At 43.4% G+C, this 24,164-nt stretch overlaps 2 protein-coding genes and 2 pseudogenes across 2 annotated transcripts; all 4 read left to right on the top strand.

The window, feature by feature from the left end:
• Window positions 1-2,104: 2,104 nt before the first annotated feature.
• LOC136453546 (reticulon-like protein B12) lies at window positions 2,105-4,298 on the top strand. The gene is made up of 4 exons (XM_066454104.1): window positions 2,105-2,279; window positions 2,396-2,579; window positions 3,053-3,264; window positions 3,856-4,298. Exons 1-4 carry the CDS (start codon window positions 2,204-2,206, stop codon window positions 4,059-4,061), a joined length of 678 nt encoding a protein of 225 aa, XP_066310201.1. The 5' UTR covers window positions 2,105-2,203; the 3' UTR covers window positions 4,062-4,298.
• Window positions 4,299-5,937: 1,639 nt separating this feature from the next.
• Window positions 5,938-6,787, top strand: LOC136455326 (protein FAR1-RELATED SEQUENCE 5-like; annotated as a pseudogene).
• A 5,684-nt stretch (window positions 6,788-12,471) lies between these two features.
• Window positions 12,472-14,665, top strand: LOC136453545 (reticulon-like protein B12). The gene is made up of 4 exons (XM_066454103.1): window positions 12,472-12,646; window positions 12,763-12,946; window positions 13,420-13,631; window positions 14,223-14,665. The coding sequence occupies exons 1-4, from the start codon at window positions 12,571-12,573 to the stop codon at window positions 14,426-14,428; spliced, it is 678 nt and encodes a 225-aa protein (XP_066310200.1). The 5' UTR covers window positions 12,472-12,570; the 3' UTR covers window positions 14,429-14,665.
• A 1,291-nt stretch (window positions 14,666-15,956) lies between these two features.
• LOC136455325 (protein FAR1-RELATED SEQUENCE 9-like) lies at window positions 15,957-17,892 on the top strand (annotated as a pseudogene).
• Window positions 17,893-24,164: the final 6,272 nt, after the last annotated feature.

Raw genomic sequence — 24,164 nt, 5'->3', positions numbered from 1 at the left:
ACTGTCATCCTTTAGCTTCTGCACAATATGGGGCAAAATATTTCCTTCAAACTTTCTGGCCACCCTCTTCCTATGGTTCCATTTGATCAATATCTTGTCTGATGGTGTCCATCAAGTCATCCAGATGCTTTTGCTTCTCACCCTTTATCCAGTTATTGAAAGACTCAGCCAAGTTGTTAGTCACATAATCAACTTTTGAGGCAGTGCCAAACTAGCTCCTAGTCCATAGCTTCTTGTGAGTGTCTTGAAGGTACTTCATAGCTTCTGCTTTGGTAGCAGCCATTGCCTGATAATGCTTATCAAACATATATGGACTCCTACACAGACTCCTTGCCTCCTGGCGCTCTAGCACTGATGGGAAAATGGGTTTCTCTTTATCTGCAAAACAAATATACATTCCACAGTTACTGCATGCATTTGCAATAAGTAATAACAGAACCAAATTACTATCAGCATTTACAAAAAGTACATACACAGTACCTTAACAGTTACACCATCCTTCAGAGTTGATGCATGGATTCTCCATGGGCAGCCATCATTCTGGGCAGTGCATGTTGCCTTGTACCTTCCTGTGTCACTTGCCTCAATGTTATAATGGTACTCATGTTTCACAGAATGTGTAGCTAAAGCCAGCTTAAAGGAAGGAATGTCTGAATAAATAGTGCCTACAGCCATAGGAGGGTCCTTCTTGTCATAATCAGCATCAGGCATTTGTTCAGGTTCTTTATCTTTAATAATATCATCTAAGTCCTCTACTTCACTATCATCATCAGACAAGGATTCATCGTCAGAGTCATCACTGTCTGAACCATCAGAACTTTCAGGCTGCCTTTGCTTACTGCAAACTTGACTATGAGGTTTGGTAGGTGGGGGATGTTGGGGGCCAAGGTCAATGTACAACCTCATCAACACCCACATGCTCATTGGATGGGTTTGGGTTAGCCAGATATTCAGGTTCAGCACATTCACTCTAGGTGGCACTCTGGGAGGCATTGCTTGCTTCTGCTCTGGTAGGACAGTGGATTGAAGGAGTGAATGGGGCTTCAACAGAGTTGGCAGAGGGACTAAAATCACAATCAGAAATCTGAGGCTCACTAGTTGGCCTATTATAGGCAACAGTCAAGAAACAACACTTTGATTCATTACTTTTAGCAAACATTTTACGCATATCTTGGTCACTCCTTACTTCAACGTTGACCTTACTCTGATTACAGAAATAAAATAGTCGAGCTACCTCACCGAAATCGGGTGGATACTTGTCAACAACATCACGAATCAGATCTTCGAAGTTAGTAAGCTCAGCATCCACAACTTTGTTCAAAGAAAACCACCGAGCATGCGAATTGGGAATAACAATCCGCATTTCTAGGTTGAAGCTATTGTCTATGTCCATCCTACAGATGAACAACAAAGAGCACGCAATCAAGGAGAACGCAAACAACGGGAAACAACACCACAATCAACAAGACGGACCCTAAGCATTCACATTCACAACTACCCGACCTAATCGATCCATACCAAGGAGCATGCAATCTAGGGGGAATAACACTCACCCGGCAGCTCGCAAGTTCGGTCGCTCACCCGCACCCTTCTTCACCGCCATACGCAGCCAATCCTCTGGATCCACGGTGAACTCCAAGCAGGACTACCCCATTCGACGCCAGAAGCACGGGTGATTGATCTTCTTCTCAACCCGCCGCCGCCGCTAGGGTTCCGCGTCCGCCGCCGCCCGCCTCAGCTAGGGTTTGGGGAAGAGAACGAGAGAGAAGTGAGAGTGAGAATATGATGGCGGTCAAGGTCGGTCAACACGGCCTCTCCCTCATAGAAGGGTAAGATGGACAAATTTCCTGTCCGGTCCCATCTGTCGGGGCTTTGAAACTGTCAAAACCAAACAGAAGGTGGACAGAATGGCTTGGAGGACAAAGAAATAAAGTGTCACGACACCTAGATAAATCCGAACTTTTTAGTGACCTATAAGAAAAAACCATCTTTTTTTTAATGGTACCCGGGAAAGGGCTCAAACTCTAGCGCCCGCATAGGACGTCGTTCCGATTTCCAAAATTTCCAGCTCGACAAAGTTGGACTTAACGGGACCACTCAGTAGCTGCCATTCATCGACTCCAGGGTCCAAGCTCTTCTTGCCTTGCCTGTCCCCTTTCCCTTTTCCCGTCCGAGGAGAGATCCGTCCTGTGGTGGCGGTACGATGGACTCCCCCTACCGAAGCTGCCGGCTGTTTGGTGCCCAGAGATCGCCCCACGATCTCCTCGGCGGCGGCGCCGGTGAGTCCTCCTTGACCGTTTTGATCGATACTATGTCGTTAGGCTCAGGCTCTCCCAGTCTGCATTTCGCGTTTGGATTCTGAGAGCGTGGCGTGGGAACTTTTCTGTGGGCGCAGTGGCGGATGTGGTGCTGTGGAGGAGGAAGGAGGTGGCCGGCCGGATGCTGGTCGCGGTGGTGGCGTCCTGGGCGCTCTTCTACTGCGTGCCCGGCTACACGCTGCTCTCCTTCGTGTCCCAGGTGCTCATGATCCTGCTCACCGTCCTCTTCGTCTGGGCAAAGGCTGCGCAGCTGCTCAACAGGTGATTCTGGTTTGATCTCTCACCCATTGGTGAAACCACTATGGCTAATTCGTTTTGTGTGGTTGCTAGTGCTAGCTAGCATGGCAATTGGTAAAGGTTGTTGAAGTTCTAATCCGTGGTGGCATCTTAGAGCTGATGGAATTATTTGGCCTTGGACCTTGGTTCAACAGCTCTTACCATTTTGATAGGGTTGCTTAATTGCTGCAGTGACGAATGCGGAATGTATCTAGTCAAGAACTCTGTTAGCAGATGACATTCACAGAATGTAATAGAAATGTCTGCTTATGTTTTAGTTTCTGAGTAAAATTTAACATTGTTGTGCAATACCATGATCCTTATTGCAAAACAAAGCAAATATCAGGGATAGACCAAAAATGAAAAGAATATGCTGTATAATTGCTTTTGCTCTTAGATAGTAATTATAACCTATTGTTTTGCGCCAACTCTAAAAATGCAAAAGAAACCTTATGCAGGGCACCTCCACCTATTCCGTTGATGAAAATTTCTGATGAGTCAATGAGTGAAGCAGCAGAAATAGTTGGTAGCTTCATTAATAAGGTGCTCAAGAATTTCGAAAACATTGCACTTGGAAAGGATTCCAGCCTCTTCTACAAGGTGGCTTTTGTGTTGTTGCTGACCACCATAGTTGGCCGACTGACTGATCTTATCACTTTGGTATATACAGGTAAGTTCTTTTACTGTTTCATTTACATTTCTTATGAGCTAGAAACCACTGTGCATCTTTAGAAGAACCTCATTATGAATTGCGATATGAAAACGTGTACAGGACACTTATCATCAGATCACTTATGATTGCACTGACAACGTGTACAAGACACTTATCATCAGATCACTTATAATTGCACTGAAAATCTGTGCTGGTAACATTGCAAAATGGCATAACAATGGAAACAGAGGCAAGGCTCACACTATCACTTAGTTTGATAGAACAGCATGATGTTTCTAGTTTCGCCAAAAGTTCCATTCAAAATGAGTTTCTTGTCAGAAGTTCTGCACTAGTGCTGCTGAATGTAATCCAAGGATACATAAACGTGAGGGCATGACGGGCTGCATCGTATCTACTTAGATCATACTAGCAGTGGACTGTAAGCATTCAACCCGATTTGAAAGTCCAATTCGCTGCGTCCACATTTTCGTATTTGGAACGGCATGGAAAATCCTACAGAAAGGGGGAATCAATTTGGAAACAAAAATGCTCTATTAATCTTGCTGATCCATGTCGAATTGCTAAACTTTTTACTCCCTATTCTGTCAGGTGCTGTTATTGCTCTCACGGTCCCTGCATTGCTGGAGAAATCTGAAGAACACATTGCCAGATTCTTCAAGAAAGCTTCGATATATGTTCAGGCATGTGGAAGAGCGTGCAAAGAGTATAAATGTAAGATGACGAATATGATATCGGAAACGAAGAAGCTGCGTTGGTGTCAATGTGTGTATTCGCTAGAAAATTTTGACTCGTGAAATATTATGTTTCAAAGGGAAATAGTTTTTGATTTTTGACATCAATCACAATCGTGATCTGTCCGTCTACATAATGTAGCCTTGGAGCTGCATGGAATGTTATATGGCTGGGCAATATTAGAATTTTAGCTTTGGTGATGAAATAGTGCTCTTTTTGCCAACCTTCTTCAGGTAGCTTCAAGGTAACTCGAGATCTATCACCTATGCTACCAATAAAATGTTCGACTGTCGGCCACGAGTCTTTGGTACATCGTCATTACCATCGTCGCCATCCTCCTTGGTCAAGTGTGTACTAAGGCCAAACCAGTCAGACAGGGCTGAAGCTTGTGTGTCTCCGTTGCGTGTCGCCTTTCGTGTCTCCGCACACGTGGAGGCCATCCATTCGTTCCATCCAGAGATGGGCCCTCGCTAATTTTCTCCGTCCGCAACGCACGACTGAGAAAACGGAGTCGTCCGTCTCCCCTAATCACGTGCTTACCATTTTCTGGCCCCACATTAAATTCCCGCCAGTTGAATTAAATAAAGGAGGCAAACGGCGTGAGCCTGTGAAAAATGGCGCCAATTACAATAGTTGGTTCCATCAGATTAGCATCTAGGTACGGAAGGGTAATTAGATTAGCAATTCTTGTCGTTTCTCTCGATCTACACAAAATTGCATCTCAGCCAATTCTCTCCATGCCTGACGAAACCGGTGCCGACGAGACCAGCTACATGGGGGCATCTTAGCCGATTCCCCCCATGCCTGACGAGGCTAACTACATGGAGGCCGATTCTCCGCAGGTACCCAGAATCTTGATACGACCTCCTGTTGTTGTCACATCCTCACAGAACTTCTCTAGATCAACATTCCCTCATCTGACACAGTAAGAATATAGTTAGAAAATGCAAGTCATATTGGATTACCATTCATAATCTATATTTGTTTTGTCTATGCAAATATATTTCAAATTTAACCGCCATTGCAAGTTTACATGATTTCTAACATATTCTGCATGAAACTCACTACAAATCCAGACCGAACCTACTCAGGTAGAAAATTCTACGGGAGACAGGATACCTAAGGTTGGTATGAAATTCTGCACTGAAGAAGAGGCATACCAATTTTACAATGCCTATGCTCGAGACAAGGCTTTTAGTATTCGAAGGAGCAGTTCACATAATGTGAAAAACAGCACCACCATAAAGAATAGAATAGAACCTTTTGTTGTTCTGCAGGTATTAAATTGTTAGATTGATCTCTAATCCTAACTGAACCCAACGGTCCAGTTGGGCCTTTGATTCGCGCCCTGATCAGGGGCGCCTAGCCCACCATGGCTGGAGGGCTCCTGTCACACAGCGCTATAAAAAGAGGTGGGGGTCGGCGGCTCTTAACATGAGGTTCGCCTGAGCCGAGCTCCCCACCGAAATCCCTAAACCCTAATCCGATCTAGAGGGGCGTAGCCAGTGACGGGAAGCCACCAGCCGTGCCGCCTCTGCATCTACACCGAAGGGCTGCCACCCACGCCGGACTTCACTGCGCCGCCACCGGTCTTCACCGTCGGTCGCCACTGCTCATCACCGTACTCTTCCCCGACCGTCGCTGCCTAGCGCGCAGACACCGACTCCATGGCGGACGCGAGCGGATCCTCCTCTGTGGTGTCAGGTTCGACACGTTCCTCTACTCCTCCCTCTAATCTCTGTCTATAACATGTACTAGGACTTGCTACCCATTTACATGAAGTACCCGGCTAGATCTATGTTCCTAGTGATCCTATAAGTACAACATAATATTTTGTGCCACTTTCTTCATAATTAGGGATAGAACATCATTTGGATCAATTATTTATTTATCAATAGGTGTTTGGCGTCCTGATAAAAAAGAAGAATCTTCCAGCATATGAACCAGAATGCGTGCAAGCACCTTGCTGGAGTTGTGGAGGACTATAAGAAGTTCAATAAAGACTTTCAGAACTGTATTTATGATCAAGAGGAGGATTTTATAAATGCATGGAACAATTTGCTAGACAAGTATAAGCTACGAAACAATCAATGGCTACAAAGATTATTTGATAAAAGGGAGAAATGGGCCTTAGCATATGGAAGAAATACATTTTCTGCTGATATGGTTAGCACTCAAAGAAGTGAAAGTATGAACAATGAGTTGAAGGGGTATATTAGTGTCAAATATGACATACTTACCTTTTTTGAGCACTTTGAAAGGTTGGTGGCAGATAAAAGATATGAGGAGGTAAAATGTGATTTCAGGGCAACACAAAGTACACCTAAGTTGAAATCTGACTTGAGAATACTAAGGCATGCAGCAAGAATTTATACTCCAGCCATATTTAGATATTCCAAGAACAAGTGATGCAAACACTGAATTGTGATCTGTTCTACTGTGGTAATAGTAATGCTGAAAAGGAGTACAAAATAAAGGTTTATGGTAGGGGGAATGAACATGTTGTAAAGTTTTCTGCATCCGAAGTTCAGGTGAATTGTAGCTGCAAAAAGTTCGAATTTGTTGGAATCTTATGCTGCCATGCGTTGAAGATACTTGATATCAACAATATAAAAAAAATCGTGAACAATACGTACTAAATAGATGGACAGTTGATGCAAAAGTAGTTCATATAAAGAGCAATTCTGAGACACATGAGCCCCTAATTATAATAAGGATGGCATCACGCTCAAAGGAGTTTGAATTCTTTTGTCTTTTGAAATTGAGTATGGGAAAAGCTGTACTATAAATGGGGCACCACAACTGGTTAAAAGTGTGCAATCAAATGCTCAATCTTTACACAAAACATCCTTCACATCCTCAACCAAGACAGCCAACTTCTTAGCAACTCCTTTCACCCTTGCTGTCTTGCTGGGTTTGCAATAGTGCCCGCCACCTAGAGAGAGGCACTGCCGCACTTACGTGTACCGCTAGAGCTGAGAGAGTATTTATACACATCCTCTTCCTCCCCAACGTCTCTCCTTCTTCCTCCTATTGATTCCAGCACGCCCAAATAGAAAATTAAGCTCTCTCTCTCTCTCTCTTCCTCTATTGTTGACCTCAAACCCCCCAAATAAACTTATTGATTTCTCCATCAATTCCTTGAGGGAAACTGGTCCCAAAACTCGGAATTAGAGAGCAAGGCTCCATTGATTCCTCAACTCGAAAGAGCATTTGGTTCATGTTTTGGTTGGTGGTTGTGTTTGTTACTCTTGGAGCTTGGCTCCTAGCCAGCTAGAGCGTCGCCCGATGAGCTTGCCAAGTTTGTGGCAGCCCCGGAAGGTTTGTTACCACCTCTTGCAACGAGTAAAATCGCCCCTTATCTCAAGAGTTCACTCTTTTGACTTGAGAACGAGGTAGGGTTACAAAGCCCTAAGCCTTAGTAGTATACCTCAACAACGTGGACTTAGGCAAGTCTTGATAGCGAGCTGAACCACAGAATAAATCCTTGTGTCATCTTGTGCTTATGTTGCTACACTTATGTTTTTATTGTTGTTGAGGTAATTCTAGGGTTTGAGGTCGATCTACTTGTGTGTGGTGTTCCCACCACTTTTAGCTGTCGATCTGTGATCTTCTATCCTGCAGGAAGCTAAGAAATTTACCTGATCTAAATTTCATTGGGTAGATTTTGAACTGTGAACTAATCTCTCCTGCAGGTATGGTAGTGCCATTGTTTGGTGCAGTAGTGTCGCTATGTGGCAGTGTCGTGGGTGAATTTGACTTCGGTTTGAGTTGAATTTTTATAGACCTATTTACCCCTCTAGGCGTACTAAAAATCCTATAGTGCTCCTACGAGGGTGAGGCAAATGGATGTGGATGGGGTTAGCGATGGGGATGGGGATAGGGATAGGGATGGAGACAAGGATGCGGGGACGTGAAGTATGGGCAGGTCACACGTGCTTGACAGCATCTCAATGAAAGTGGGCTCACATGCATACGTGTGGCAAGCAGATTGACTACGAGCGAACACAATTATAGGGGCAAGCAGCAGCGCGAGCGTCAAACTCTAGGAGCCTTTTCCCTATGTACCATTAAAAAGATGGCCTTTTCCTACAGGCCACTAAAAGTTCGGACTTACCTAGGTGCCATGACACTTTATTTCTTTGCCCCCCAAGCCATTCCGTCCATTTTCGCTGGTAACGGTGTGTAACGGCAAGGAGAAAAGACCGAAGTGCCCTCAGTCTAGGGAGGATGAGTGAAATTGCCGTTTGCCCTGTGTGCCACTCCCTGACCAAACGTTTGAGCGCCAAGACAGCTGACGTGGGCAAGTTTTTTGGTGCCAAAGGCACTGGGCTTGGCGCCAAAGAGACCCCGCTTGGTGCTATAAATAGGCCCTCAGCCCTCCCTTCCCACTCATTCTTCTCCTTTTTGTCTCTCCTGCTGCCTTGCTGCCAGTGCCATGTCTCAAGCGTCAAGCAGCTATGGGAGGAGGCCTAGGCGGGTCATGTGCCCCAACTGTAGTGTGCTAGCTAATCGATTCATATCGATGACTACGAACAACCATAATCGTGCTTTCCACAAGTGCCCGTACTTTGCAGTTGTTTTTCTTCCTTACTCATTCATTCATAGGTTGTTCTTTATTCCCTGTTTGGTGCTAATCTGTTGATGCTGTTGTTTATAGGCCGGAGGGTGCTAGTTTTATCAATGGGAGGACAAAATGGAGGACACTGTTGTGCACCCACCTAAAGCACCTGCTCCATTACAGGCCATTCCTCTGTAGGCAGTGGCAGCACCAGCTCCTATCTCTACAGCAGCTCCTCTGGCCATCGTCCAGGAAGATTCCCAGTCGGCTAGAATTGTAGGCAATGCAGTAGTGGAAGATAGGGTTCTTCAGCAGCTTAGGTGGATTGAAAAGCTGGTGTTTGTGTGCATCTTTCTTGCTTTGTATGCTATCATGAAAAAGTAAGGCCCTATGTATGCAGACTGTGTATGTGTGTGTTTGAATGAAGACTAGTGATGCATGAATGAATGGTTTTCATCAGAGTTATGATCTAATTTATGATAACATAGTAATTCTGACATCTAAAAAAAATAACATCTCACAAAGTTTCATCTAACCAATAGAGTTCCATCTCATAGTCATTCATCTCACATCATAGTTTCATCTTACATCACAGTCATGCCAAAATAAAGTGATAGCAAAGCAGCAGTAGTAGTTTTTACAGCCAAATCACCAAAATAATAACTAAACACAGGTGGTTTTCATTTAAACCCTACCTTCTTCTTGCTCCTGGTATTAGAAGCTGGGCTGGCTGGGCAGGCTGGCACAATTGAAAGCTTTTTTGGTGTAAGCTTCTTCTTTAAACCCTATCTTCTTCCTTGGTGAAGGCTGGGGCAAAACAACCTCCATTGGTTCTGTCTGCACAGTCTCTTCATGAAATGGGGCAAGATACACAGACTAGAGGGGAACAGTGTCATTGGAACCAGTTCCAGATCTGTTATAGTCAAGTACCAGGAAAGGTCAAGCACACAGTTTCATCAAAAAGTGCAAATGCAGAATTGGATCATGCTTACCTACTAGTCTGGGAATTTGTATGACATGTTGATGTACTAGTAGCTGGGCCCTTACTTTTCTTGGTAGCTGATGTACTGGTAGCTGGACCCTTTGATGAAGAAGATGATTTCCTCTTCCTCTTCTAGTGTGTAGCATTGGCCACTGCCTCATTGTGTGGGAAAACCATGCCTGATGCAAGAGTTTTCACAACAAAGCTAGTCTCTGTATTATAACTTGCTACTTTTTTCTGCCTTTTCTTTGGGAGACCCCTGCAAAGGACAAGTTTACAGTTAGTACATGTATTTAATTTATAGGATAAATGAAAATAAAGTACATGTTTACCTTTCAGCCTCCATTGCAGTAATGTCTTCTGGGTTCCCATTCTTGCAGGTGTACCAGTGGTGGCCTAACTCATGGCATATAGGACACTCATGCTTCTTTGACTTCTTCTTACTACCTCCCTCAACAGCTGACTTCATCATGTTCTTCCTCCTACCACTAGTGGACTTGAGACATGGAGGGTGCATGAAGAAGCCATGTGTTGCTTTGGGCCACATGGACTTGTCAGGAATGCATGGGATAGAGCCTACATAAGCATCCTTGAACTTCTGAACAGAGAAGAAATCATCTACATGATCTTCTAGTCTTGCACCTGGAATTGAGGTGATGTAGGCAATAGTATGCTTGTAGGGTATTCCTGACCCCTGCCAGACTCTACAGGAACAGGTCCTATTTCTTAAGTCCACCACAAACCTAAACCTAGACCCCCCCCCTTAGCACAGATTTCTGCAACACCTTCAGGAGAGCTTGTGATCACTTCAATATCAAGATTGTAACTGTCATCCTTTAGCTTCTGCACAATATGGGGCAAAATATTTCCTTCAAACTTTCTGGCCACCCTCTTCCTATGGTTCCATTTGATCAATATCTTGTCTGATGGTGTCCATCAAGTCATCCAGATGCTTTTGCTTCTCACCCTTTATCCAGTTATTGAAAGACTCAGCCAAGTTGTTAGTCACATAATCAACTTTTGAGGCAGTGCCAAACTAGCTCCTAGTCCATAGCTTCTTGTGAGTGTCTTGAAGGTACTTCATAGCTTCTGCTTTGGTAGCAGCCATTGCCTGATAATGCTTATCAAACATATATGGACTCCTACACAGACTCCTTGCCTCCTGGCGCTCTAGCACTGATGGGAAAATGGGTTTCTCTTTATCTGCAAAACAAATATACATTCCACAGTTACTGCATGCATTTGCAATAAGTAATAACAGAACCAAATTACTATCAGCATTTACAAAAAGTACATACACAGTACCTTAACAGTTACACCATCCTTCAGAGTTGATGCATGGATTCTCCATGGGCAGCCATCATTCTGGGCAGTGCATGTTGCCTTGTACCTTCCTGTGTCACTTGCCTCAATGTTATAATGGTACTCATGTTTCACAGAATGTGTAGCTAAAGCCAGCTTAAAGGAAGGAATGTCTGAATAAATAGTGCCTACAGCCATAGGAGGGTCCTTCTTGTCATAATCAGCATCAGGCATTTGTTCAGGTTCTTTATCTTTAATAATATCATCTAAGTCCTCTACTTCACTATCATCATCAGACAAGGATTCATCGTCAGAGTCATCACTGTCTGAACCATCAGAACTTTCAGGCTGCCTTTGCTTACTGCAAACTTGACTATGAGGTTTGGTAGGTGGGGGATGTTGGGGGCCAAGGTCAATGTACAACCTCATCAACACCCACATGCTCATTGGATGGGTTTGGGTTAGCCAGATATTCAGGTTCAGCACATTCACTCTAGGTGGCACTCTGGGAGGCATTGCTTGCTTCTGCTCTGGTAGGACAGTGGATTGAAGGAGTGAATGGGGCTTCAACAGAGTTGGCAGAGGGACTAAAATCACAATCAGAAATCTGAGGCTCACTAGTTGGCCTATTATAGGCAACAGTCAAGAAACAACACTTTGATTCATTACTTTTAGCAAACATTTTACGCATATCTTGGTCACTCCTTACTTCAACGTTGACCTTACTCTGATTACAGAAATAAAATAGTCGAGCTACCTCACCGAAATCGGGTGGATACTTGTCAACAACATCACGAATCAGATCTTCGAAGTTAGTAAGCTCAGCATCCACAACTTTGTTCAAAGAAAACCACCGAGCATGCGAATTGGGAATAACAATCCGCATTTCTAGGTTGAAGCTATTGTCTATGTCCATCCTACAGATGAACAACAAAGAGCACGCAATCAAGGAGAACGCAAACAACGGGAAACAACACCACAATCAACAAGACGGACCCTAAGCATTCACATTCACAACTACCCGACCTAATCGATCCATACCAAGGAGCATGCAATCTAGGGGGAATAACACTCACCCGGCAGCTCGCAAGTTCGGTCGCTCACCCGCACCCTTCTTCACCGCCATACGCAGCCAATCCTCTGGATCCACGGTGAACTCCAAGCAGGACTACCCCATTCGACGCCAGAAGCACGGGTGATTGATCTTCTTCTCAACCCGCCGCCGCCGCTAGGGTTCCGCGTCCGCCGCCGCCCGCCTCAGCTAGGGTTTGGGGAAGAGAACGAGAGAGAAGTGAGAGTGAGAATATGATGGCGGTCAAGGTCGGTCAACACGGCCTCTCCCTCATAGAAGGGTAAGATGGACAAATTTCCTGTCCGGTCCCATCTGTCGGGGCTTTGAAACTGTCAAAACCAAACAGAAGGTGGACAGAATGGCTTGGAGGACAAAGAAATAAAGTGTCACGACACCTAGATAAATCCGAACTTTTTAGTGACCTATAAGAAAAAACCATCTTTTTTTTAATGGTACCCGGGAAAGGGCTCAAACTCTAGCGCCCGCATAGGACGTCGTTCCGATTTCCAAAATTTCCAGCTCGACAAAGTTGGACTTAACGGGACCACTCAGTAGCTGCCATTCATCGACTCCAGGGTCCAAGCTCTTCTTGCCTTGCCTGTCCCCTTTCCCTTTTCCCGTCCGAGGAGAGATCCGTCCTGTGGTGGCGGTACGATGGACTCCCCCTACCGAAGCTGCCGGCTGTTTGGTGCCCAGAGATCGCCCCACGATCTCCTCGGCGGCGGCGCCGGTGAGTCCTCCTTGACCGTTTTGATCGATACTATGTCGTTAGGCTCAGGCTCTCCCAGTCTGCATTTCGCGTTTGGATTCTGAGAGCGTGGCGTGGGAACTTTTCTGTGGGCGCAGTGGCGGATGTGGTGCTGTGGAGGAGGAAGGAGGTGGCCGGCCGGATGCTGGTCGCGGTGGTGGCGTCCTGGGCGCTCTTCTACTGCGTGCCCGGCTACACGCTGCTCTCCTTCGTGTCCCAGGTGCTCATGATCCTGCTCACCGTCCTCTTCGTCTGGGCAAAGGCTGCGCAGCTGCTCAACAGGTGATTCTGGTTTGATCTCTCACCCATTGGTGAAACCACTATGGCTAATTCGTTTTGTGTGGTTGCTAGTGCTAGCTAGCATGGCAATTGGTAAAGGTTGTTGAAGTTCTAATCCGTGGTGGCATCTTAGAGCTGATGGAATTATTTGGCCTTGGACCTTGGTTCAACAGCTCTTACCATTTTGATAGGGTTGCTTAATTGCTGCAGTGACGAATGCGGAATGTATCTAGTCAAGAACTCTGTTAGCAGATGACATTCACAGAATGTAATAGAAATGTCTGCTTATGTTTTAGTTTCTGAGTAAAATTTAACATTGTTGTGCAATACCATGATCCTTATTGCAAAACAAAGCAAATATCAGGGATAGACCAAAAATGAAAAGAATATGCTGTATAATTGCTTTTGCTCTTAGATAGTAATTATAACCTATTGTTTTGCGCCAACTCTAAAAATGCAAAAGAAACCTTATGCAGGGCACCTCCACCTATTCCGTTGATGAAAATTTCTGATGAGTCAATGAGTGAAGCAGCAGAAATAGTTGGTAGCTTCATTAATAAGGTGCTCAAGAATTTCGAAAACATTGCACTTGGAAAGGATTCCAGCCTCTTCTACAAGGTGGCTTTTGTGTTGTTGCTGACCACCATAGTTGGCCGACTGACTGATCTTATCACTTTGGTATATACAGGTAAGTTCTTTTACTGTTTCATTTACATTTCTTATGAGCTAGAAACCACTGTGCATCTTTAGAAGAACCTCATTATGAATTGCGATATGAAAACGTGTACAGGACACTTATCATCAGATCACTTATGATTGCACTGACAACGTGTACAAGACACTTATCATCAGATCACTTATAATTGCACTGAAAATCTGTGCTGGTAACATTGCAAAATGGCATAACAATGGAAACAGAGGCAAGGCTCACACTATCACTTAGTTTGATAGAACAGCATGATGTTTCTAGTTTCGCCAAAAGTTCCATTCAAAATGAGTTTCTTGTCAGAAGTTCTGCACTAGTGCTGCTGAATGTAATCCAAGGATACATAAACGTGAGGGCATGACGGGCTGCATCGTATCTACTTAGATCATACTAGCAGTGGACTGTAAGCATTCAACCCGATTTGAAAGTCCAATTCGCTGCGTCCACATTTTCGTATTTGGAACGGCATGGAAAATCCTACAGAAAGGGGGAATCAATTTGGAAACAAAAATGCTCTATTAATCTTGCTGATCCATGTCGAATTGCTAAACTTTTTACTCCCTATTCTGTCAGGTGCTGTTATTGCTCTCACGGTCCCTGCATTGCTGGAGAAATCTGAAGAACACATTGCCAGATTCTTCAAGAAAGCTTCGATATATGTTCAGGCATGTGGAAGAGCGTGCAAAGAGTATAAATGTAAGATGACGAATATGATATCGGAAACGAAGAAGCTGCGTTGGTGTCAATGTGTGTATTCGCTAGAAAATTTTGACTCGTGAAATATTATGTTTCAAAGGGAAATAGTTTTTGATTTTTGACATCAATCACAATCGTGATCTGTCCGTCTACATAATGTAGCCTTGGAGCTGCATGGAATGTTATATGGCTGGGCAATATTAGAATTTTAGCTTTGGTGATGAAATAGTGCTCTTTTTGCCAACCTTCTTCAGGTAGCTTCAAGGTAACTCGAGATCTATCACCTATGCTACCAATAAAATGTTCGACTGTCGGCCACGAGTCTTTGGTACATCGTCATTACCATCGTCGCCATCCTCCTTGGTCAAGTGTGTACTAAGGCCAAACCAGTCAGACAGGGCTGAAGCTTGTGTGTCTCCGTTGCGTGTCGCCTTTCGTGTCTCCGCACACGTGGAGGCCATCCATTCGTTCCATCCAGAGATGGGCCCTCGCTAATTTTCTCCGTCCGCAACGCACGACTGAGAAAACGGAGTCGTCCGTCTCCCCTAATCACGTGCTTACCATTTTCTGGCCCCACATTAAATTCCCGCCAGTTGAATTAAATAAAGGAGGCAAACGGCGTGAGCCTGTGAAAAATGGCGCCAATTACAATAGTTGGTTCCATCAGATTAGCATCTAGGTACGGAAGGGTAATTAGATTAGCAATTCTTGTCGTTTCTCTCGATCTACACAAAATTGCATCTCAGCCAATTCTCTCCATGCCTGACGAAACCGGTGCCGACGAGACCAGCTACATGGGGGCATCTTAGCCGATTCCCCCCATGCCTGACGAGGCTAACTACATGGAGGCCGATTCTCCGCAGGTACCCAGAATCTTGATACGACCTCCTGTTGTTGTCACATCCTCACAGAACTTCTCTAGATCAACATTCCCTCATCTGACACAGTAAGAATATAGTTAGAAAATGCAAGTCATATTGGATTACCATTCATAATCTATATTTGTTTTGTCTATGCAAATATATTTCAAATTTAACCGCCATTGCAAGTTTACATGATTTCTAACATATTCTGCATGAAACTCACTACAAATCCAGACCGAACCTACTCAGGTAGAAAATTCTACGGGAGACAGGATACCTAAGGTTGGTATGAAATTCTGCACTGAAGAAGAGGCATACCAATTTTACAATGCCTATGCTCGAGACAAGGCTTTTAGTATTCGAAGGAGCAGTTCACATAATGTGAAAAACAGCACCACCATAAAGAATAGAATAGAACCTTTTGTTGTTCTGCAGGTATTAAATTGTTAGATTGATCTCTAATCCTAACTGAACCCAACGGTCCAGTTGGGCCTTTGATTCGCGCCCTGATCAGGGGCGCCTAGCCCACCATGGCTGGAGGGCTCCTGTCACACAGCGCTATAAAAAGAGGTGGGGGTCGGCGGCTCTTAACATGAGGTTCGCCTGAGCCGAGCTCCCCACCGAAATCCCTAAACCCTAATCCGATCTAGAGGGGCGTAGCCAGTGACGGGAAGCCACCAGCCGTGCCGCCTCTGCATCTACACCGAAGGGCTGCCACCACGCCGGACTTCACTGCGCCGCCACCGGTCTTCACCGTCGGTCGCCACTGCTCATCACCGTACTCTTCCCCGACCGTCGCTGCCTAGCGCGCAGACACCGACTCCATGGCGGACGCGAGCGGATCCTCCTCTGTGGTGTCAGGTTCGACACGTTCCTCTACTCCTCCCTCTAATCTCTGTCTATAACATGTACTAGGACTTGCTACCCATTTACATGAAGTACCCGGCTAGATCTATGTTCCTAGTGATCCTATAAGTACAACATAATATTTTGTGCCACTTTCTTCATAATTAGGGATAGAACATCATTTGGATCAATTATTTATTTATCAATAGGTGTTTGGCGTCCTGATAAAAAAGAAGAATCTTCCAGCATATGAACCAGAATGCGTGCAAGCACCTTGCTGGAGTTGTGGAGGACTATAAGAAGTTCAATAAAGACTTTCAGAACTGTATTTATGATCAAGAGGAGGATTTTATAAATGCATGGAACAATTTGCTAGACAAGTATAAGCTACGAAACAATCAATGGCTACAAAGATTATTTGATAAAAGGGAGAAATGGGCCTTAGCATATGGAAGAAATACATTTTCTGCTGATATGGTTAGCACTCAAAGAAGTGAAAGTATGAACAATGAGTTGAAGGGGTATATTAGTGTCAAATATGACATACTTACCTTTTTTGAGCACTTTGAAAGGTTGGTGGCAGATAAAAGATATGAGGAGGTAAAATGTGATTTCAGGGCAACACAAAGTACACCTAAGTTGAAATCTGACTTGAGAATACTAAGGCATGCAGCAAGAATTTATACTCCAGCCATATTTAAGATATTCCAAGAACAAGTGATGCAAACACTGAATTGTGATCTGTTCTACTGTGGTGATAGTAATGCTGAAAAGGAGTACAAAATAAAGGTTTATGGTAGGGGGAATGAACATGTTGTAAAGTTTTCTGCATCCGAAGTTCAGGTGAATTGTAGCTGCAAAAAGTTCGAATTTGTTGGAATCTTATGCTGCCATGCGTTGAAGATACTTGATATCAACAATATAAAAAAAATCCTGAACAATACGTACTAAATAGATGGACAGTTGATGCAAAAGTAGTTCATATAAAGAGCAATTCTGAGACACATGAAGATCCCAAAACAAAGCTATCAAAACGGAGAAAGGAGTTATGCAGAATGTATATTCATTTAGCTACTCGAGCTGCAGAATCTGATGAAACATACTTTATGGCTGTGAATAATGCAGAGAAATTAGCAGAAGATGTGGAGAAAAGCCTAAAAATTAAAGCTGATTCAGATGTCGATACCTTATCTCACCCACAAGGTTCGCACTCCGGTATAGCCTGAGTAATCATTGCGTGAACACCATACATACTGACACCAAAATCTAATTATTATCTATTTTGTAGCTACACAAGAAGAAGACCAAGCTATAAAACCAAAAGGCTTGAAGGTTAAAGAGAAAGAAATTCATGGATCTGAGAGACCAGTTGGTGGTTTCGAGAAGGCAACACGGCAGAAAAAAACCAAGAATGACCCAATGGCTTCTGGTTCTGCAACAGAAGCAAGCACACGACGAAAAAAGAAAGGGAAGAATGACCCAAAGGCTTATGGTCCTGCAGTGGAAGTAGATAATGTAACATATGAGCAACCACACTACACTGACCTGGTACGAGATTTCAGTTATATTTAATACTATCAAGACTACTCGTATCTTCATTACTGATATTAGTATTCCTTTTTTCTTTGGTACAGGGCCATTTAGAGAGTAGTATGTACCAAAATCAAATACAGATACCAGGCTACTATCGGGGCTACTATCCACATGGAAATGCTTTTGTGCCTCCGCCTTTCAGTTCATTCTTTGGGACCCCGAACCATGGTCAAGATACACAACAAGGAAATGTCAGTCAGTCATTCAATACAAATCCCTATAATGTGTTTGCCAATTTTAAGTGAAGGTCTCATCCCCTTAGGACAACGGATGAGTTCGGTGCACTTTCCATGGAATCTTATGTATGGAACAATTTATCATAGCAAGGATCTAGGCTCTCATGCTTTGTTAATTTAGTAATTTCAATGTTATCCGGACTGCATTTTTAGCGAGGGCCCATCTCTGGAGGGAACGAATGGATGGCCTCCACGTGTGCGGAGACACGGAAGGGGACAAGCAACGGAGACACACAAGCTTCAGCCGTCAGACAGGCTCCCCTCAATCTTTGGAGAGAGAGTTATATTTTATAGTTTCCTTTTTTTTCTCTTTGGGCCTGAAGGCCTTGTACTTATCTTTGTTTTATACTTTGTAAATATCGTTCTTCTCTTCATTTAATGGAAAATAAAGGTAGGGACTCTCGTGCTGATTCGGTCAAAATCGTCACCATCCTCTCTGCTGAGTCACTGAGACAAAGTTGAGGGCGTGGGCTGCTTCACGAATGGACGGGCCAACAGGTTAATGCACGGGTGCATGACTGGGCCACTGGGGAGTGGAGTGGTCTACGCCAGATAGGCTGCTCAGAAACTGAGTCATTAGTGGGCTTTGCAGGGAAAGGCAAATCACCCCCTCCCCCCCCCCCCCCCCCCCCCCCCCAAATGACTGTAGCCTCAGAAACGTTTTTCATGAAGTGGAAGTAGAGTTTGAAATGGTAAAAAAATACTCACAGGTAATCCTAGGATTACCACACAACGAGAAGCAAGAGAAAAGCGAAAGGGAAAGGATCCTCAGCTTCAACACCCTAACATATTGAACCTATGACAAAAAAAAGGGGTCTGTCTAATCAGCGGTCGGGTGTTGTAGGGGTGTGGGACACTCGAGTGTTGGACGGGGCTTCAACACCCGATTGACAAACAGACAAAAATCGAGTGATTTTGCCCTCGGCGACACTCGATTGTCATGAGACCGTTGGATCTATATGAAATGAACCAAAAAATATACGGATAGTACAAAAATATTAAACAAACAAAAAATAGCCAGATTATTTCTATGAAAGTCAAATTGAAAAATTTCAAAGAGAAACCAAATAAAACATACAGAAATTTAAAAAAGCAAAAAAATAATGATCAAATAATTGTTCGAGTAATTTTGACCATTATGATGTACAAATAGTCAATTTACACCAATTGAACACATAACTGCTCTTTCTAGAGGAATTTGCGGGTTGCCTACTCCTCGCTCGGGTGTTTCAGGCGTACCTGACACCCGAGTGTACGATGGCCCTAAAACACCTGATTAAGAAGGCAAACAAAAATCAGGTATTTTTTTTATCTATGCAACACTTGATTGTCATGACCATTGGATCCAAATCAAAGGAACCAAAAAATTATCAAATAAAAAAATATTAAACAAACAAAAAATAGCCAGATTATTTCTATAGTAGCCAAATTGAAAAAATTCAAATGGGAACCAAATAAAACATACAAAAAATAAAAAAATCCAAAAAATGATCAGATAATTGTTTGAATAATTCTGACCATTACTCATTTATGAAAAATTAATTTACACCAATTAAATACCGAATTTACACCCAAACAAAAATAATAAAATATAGTCTAGTAAGATGTAATCTACCGTACTAAAGGAATAAATCTGCAAGCATACAAGGGGGCATGGCATGGGCCGCTGCCGGCTGACAGCTTGCTGGGCTTCACCGATATCAATCCCCTGCGTTGACAGCATCTGATCTGACGGCCAGCAGATCAAGTGTCATGACTATTGGATCTAAATCAAATGATAAAAAATTATACAAATAATACAAAATATTAAAAAATAAATAAAAAATTAGCCAGATTATTTCTATGAAAGCTAAATTGAAAATTTTCAAAGGGGAACTAAATAAAACATACAAAAAATAAAAAACAAAGAATGATCAGATAACTGCCATATTATTTCTATGAAAGCCAAATTGAAATATTTCAAAGAGAAGCCAAATAAAATATACAGAAAATAAAAAAATAAAAAAAAATGATCAGATAACTGTTCGAATAATTCTAACCATTCTTATTTATCTTACACTCAAATAAAAATAGTAAAATATGGTCCAATAAAATGTAATATGCTCCTACTACCAAATAAATGAATCACGGGTCAGCAGCCCATCACCCAGACTTGCTACAAATGCAACACTAGTTAGCTACTACGAGCTAGGTAGGAGTAAAAGTCAGTAGAGAGACTACTGCACATGCATGCCTAGCCAGTGGCTAGCTGGTGGTCTTGGGACAACACACCACAGCACCGCCATCTCTGGCCGCAAGAACCGAATTTTTTACTATTTAGTCTTTTTTTTTGAAAATTTCTCATAAATAGACCTCTGGCGGAAAGAATTTCGAAAATGGACCCTTGGCTCAGCGCCAGAGTGACTGGCGCCGAGCTCCTGGCCACGGGAAAATGGCCTGCCAGGGGGCTCGGCGCCAGAGTGACTAGCGCTAAGCCACCTGCATTTAACCCAGCCCACCCTTCTTTCCCGAGCGTTCTTCCTCTTCTTTCTCCTCCCTCTTGGGTTTTTCTCTCCCCACTTCACCCTACCTCACGAATCGACATATTGGACCTTGAAAACCTTGATTTGATCCGTAGATCTTCGAGAGCAAGGTATAATCGCTCACCTCCTTGTTTTTTTTTGCATCGATTCAGTACATATTAGTCGGATTTTTGAACCTAAGAATCGTCATCACTTAGGGTTTTATTGTATCCCTCAATATATATATTATACAACCGTAGGTTGATTCCAAGGCGTAGAAAAAGCTAGCAAACCAAGCCGCATGTAGTTATGTTATGGGTCATTGTTGTGGATGAAATGAGAAACCCTAGGTTTAGGGTATAATGTTAACTGCTTTTGGTTCTTAGAACGAAATTAGTTGTATTGTAGTTATGGTTCTCATTGATATTTTTTGTGATGTTTTTATTTATGTTTGTTAAATTACATCTATTTTTTAGATGCAAGAAATGTTTTGGGAGGAGTTTTGGCGAAAACGGGGTCATCCTCGAGAATTATACCCCGACGCGTCTAGCAAAGATGCCCCCGTCCCTCCTGACCTTTCTATCCCTAACTGTGACTGTGGTTTCCCGGCCCATGTTTTTCAATCGAAACATCCGGATACAGCCGCGCGTTGCTTCTACACATGTAGTCGGTTTAATGTAAGAAATTGTTTGCACTATTATTTTTCTTTATTTGTTTAAGTATGGTACTAATATTTTGTTGGAATCTCGTTGTGTAGGACCATGAGAGGTGGTTTTCCTTTCAATGGATCGATGGTGCAGACAAGTTTGATCCTAGGTACCTCTTTTTCGACGATTGGTTTAGAGGGAGACATCCACGTGAGCACTTCAAGCTGTGGGTTCTACCCCCCTAACCCTCTGGCAATGACGGCTAAGGAGAAGTACCTAGCCATAGTTAGACGACTCGAGGAACCTCCTCTGTGCGATTGCAGAGATCGAGCTATGATAAACCCTGAGAATACGTTGGAGTTTGTGTGTCCAAACAAGCATGAAGTAAGTGCAAAGTGTATGTGTTAAAATCTTGAGCTATATGTGTTCATGTACTAATGTCTTATTATTTAGGTGTATTCAATGGCGAAATATCGTTTCAAGGAGTGGTTGAATGGTTCTAAGAACCAATGGCCGGAAGACCCGCGGAGGGTTAAGGAAAAGAAGAAAGAACGGGTAATCTATAAAGCACCTCCTGTCATGTGCGAATGTGGTGTAAAATCCAAATATGGCCTAGTCCCTTCGGAGCTTGGAATAGGCCATTATTGCGGCCATATGATTGAGTATGATGAGGTTCATTATTTTTCTGGTAAACATGAAATCGTATTTTGTTTGTTTTGCTAAGACATATATGATATAATATTTCTTTTGAACAGAGCACTAGGAAATGCAGTTGGGAATGTTATGTTGGTCAAGCTAAGTTCTTGGATGAACTGAGGAAGATGCAACTAATTGCACGGAAGAGGGGATATGGACCTGACTACATCAACCTATTCGTTAAACATCACAAAGAAAAGATGCGTGAGTTTGCTAGACAGCGCGGTATTTGTAACCCGATCGATGTTGGGCTTAACAAATGGGGATTGAAGAGGCAGATGACGTTAGAGGAGGAGAGGGCAAGGAATGAGGCAAGGAAGGAGACAAGAGTACAAATGCAGGTCTTGAACGAGCATGTTGCTACATTATGTGCCAGTGAGTGCTTGAAAACTTTTTTTCGTTGCCTAGTTTTAAATGTAATATAATCACGTTGCTAACTTATTGCATTTTATACATGAAGGGATTGGTTGCAGCGGGGAACATGCTGCAGAGGTGGCTCATGCAAGGTATGAGGAGAAGAAGTTAGATGGCCATAGATCATGAGTTGGTCGCACCGTTCAATCACTGACTGTGTTGTGTGATGATAGAGACAAGGATGAGGACGACACTGGCAGACTGAGTAAGCTCATTGCTCTAGCAGAGGCGGGCATACAGGTGTAGGAGGCTGAGGACGACACTAGCAGACTGAGCGAGCTCATCTCTCTAGCAGAGGCGGGCATTTAGACGCAGGAGGTTGACGATGACACTGGCAGACTAAGCGAGCTCATCGCTCTAGCAGAGGCGGGCTTACAGGCAGAGGAGGATGACGACGCATTCTTCACTCAGGCCGCAGCGGCCGTAGATGAAGCGGAGGTCGCTTACTACAAGCGATAGGTAGGTCAGAGTAACGCAGTTGAGCCTAGCCACAGTAACAGGGTTGTAGTAGAGGACTAGTACTCGGATGATGAGTTGCTTACTCAGTACGTTTCAGACTGAGGATTTGGAAGTGCATTTGCCCCTATGTCTACTGTCGGCACGTAGTTATAGTATTAATATGTTGTATAATGTGGCATAATATCAAACTTTTCATTATGTGGTTGTTTTCATTATCAATGGTCTTAATATTCTGCTTAATGATACGGACGTATTTAAATTTGAACATGTGCTGCAAAAAAACACTTAATGACGTATGGCATTATAGAAATCAACACACGAAACACATTAAATGGCATGTGACTACATGTACTGAACCTAGGTATAGAGTTTTCTTTGACTAAACCTAACATGCCTTAGGTAATTAAACCATGCCTTAGGTAATTAAACCTAACATGCCTTAGGTAATTAAACCTAGGTACATGTGAAAAAGATAAAGTCATCCTAGTAGTATGGCCACATAGCAAATTGTGTTGCACCTTCTCCATAGTAGCCTCCCATTGTTGGTGGTGGTGGTGGCGGGGGTGACAGGGGAGGCCCCTTTTTCTTGTGGTTAGGGCAGATGCAATATGGATCATTACAGAGTGCCTCCTGTGAATCGGTATCATTGTTGTTGTTGTCCTGTTCGTCATCCTTATAACCGCTGCTAACTTTCCTTTCTAGATCGAAGATACAGTCTTGTAGGTAGTAGATGTACTCCGCATGCGGATAAATAGGTCGAGGATCGACCCACCTACTGAACCCACAATTTTCTTCGGCCAAGGAAGACTACAAAAAGTATGTCGTGTAAATGATATACAAGATAAACATATTGAAAAAACAAATAGTAATAACAATTACCTATGCTCGTGGGCATTTGAAGAAACAACGACCTCCATCTATTCCCTCGGTGAACATCTACACTAGGCAGTCCTCACCATGCATGCATTTTGGCCACTCTTCTTTCCTTTCATCATATCCTCTCAGTGGTGCCTCTTTGGTGAAATCACTTTGGCTCTCAACTGGAAACCTCTCATAAAGAGCTTCCTCAAAGAAATTGGGACCAAGAGGACCCTCCCACCCCCAGGTAGTTTTCTTCCCCTTTCCTCTCCCTCTGGACGACCCTCCAGATATTGGTACTGCAACGAAAGCAAATGCTGAAGAGTGTTCTTCTTCCTTGTTGTTTGTGTGAATGAGAGGGAGTGAGTGGTTATTTATAGGTTGAGAGGAGGAATGGAGGCCTATCAATGTGCCATGTCAGCGATCCGTGTGCCTCTTCACCTCAGCCCTTGGATCAAATAGTCATAAGATGGATGGTGGAGATAGAGTTGAGTTGTGCTTCCTTGCATGTTGTCCATGTATCTGAAAAGTCTATATCAGTGATGTGATAATTCGATGTTGTCCATGTATCTGAAAAGTCTATGTTTATTGTCTAAAAAGCATAGATTCGTTCACTGTTGCTTGGTAATCCTAGATTCTTCTACACAGCGTATGTACAAATATTCATGGATTATACACGTAATAAATTTATAGTTAATCTGTGTAC

Source organism: Miscanthus floridulus, chromosome 5 (genome assembly GCF_019320115.1).
Source record: "Miscanthus floridulus cultivar M001 chromosome 5, ASM1932011v1, whole genome shotgun sequence".
Taxonomy (NCBI): Eukaryota; Viridiplantae; Streptophyta; class Magnoliopsida; order Poales; family Poaceae; genus Miscanthus; species Miscanthus floridulus.
This window is presented reverse-complemented; position numbering and strand designations above follow the sequence as displayed.

Bases quoted from the DNA above. Each gene is read 5' to 3' on its own strand.
- LOC136453546 (XM_066454104.1), top strand. From the start codon at position 2,204: ATGGACTCCCCCTACCGAAGCTGCCGGCTGTTTGGTGCCCAGAGATCG. The intron at 2,580-3,052 runs GTGATTCTGGTT...AACCTTATGCAG, and splicing joins GCTGCGCAGCTGCTCAACAG to GGCACCTCCACCTATTCCGT. The intron at 3,265-3,855 runs GTAAGTTCTTTT...CTATTCTGTCAG, and splicing joins TATCACTTTGGTATATACAG to GTGCTGTTATTGCTCTCACG.
- LOC136453545 (XM_066454103.1), top strand. From the start codon at position 12,571: ATGGACTCCCCCTACCGAAGCTGCCGGCTGTTTGGTGCCCAGAGATCG. The intron at 12,647-12,762 runs GTGAGTCCTCCT...CTGTGGGCGCAG, and splicing joins TCTCCTCGGCGGCGGCGCCG to TGGCGGATGTGGTGCTGTGG. The intron at 13,632-14,222 runs GTAAGTTCTTTT...CTATTCTGTCAG, and splicing joins TATCACTTTGGTATATACAG to GTGCTGTTATTGCTCTCACG.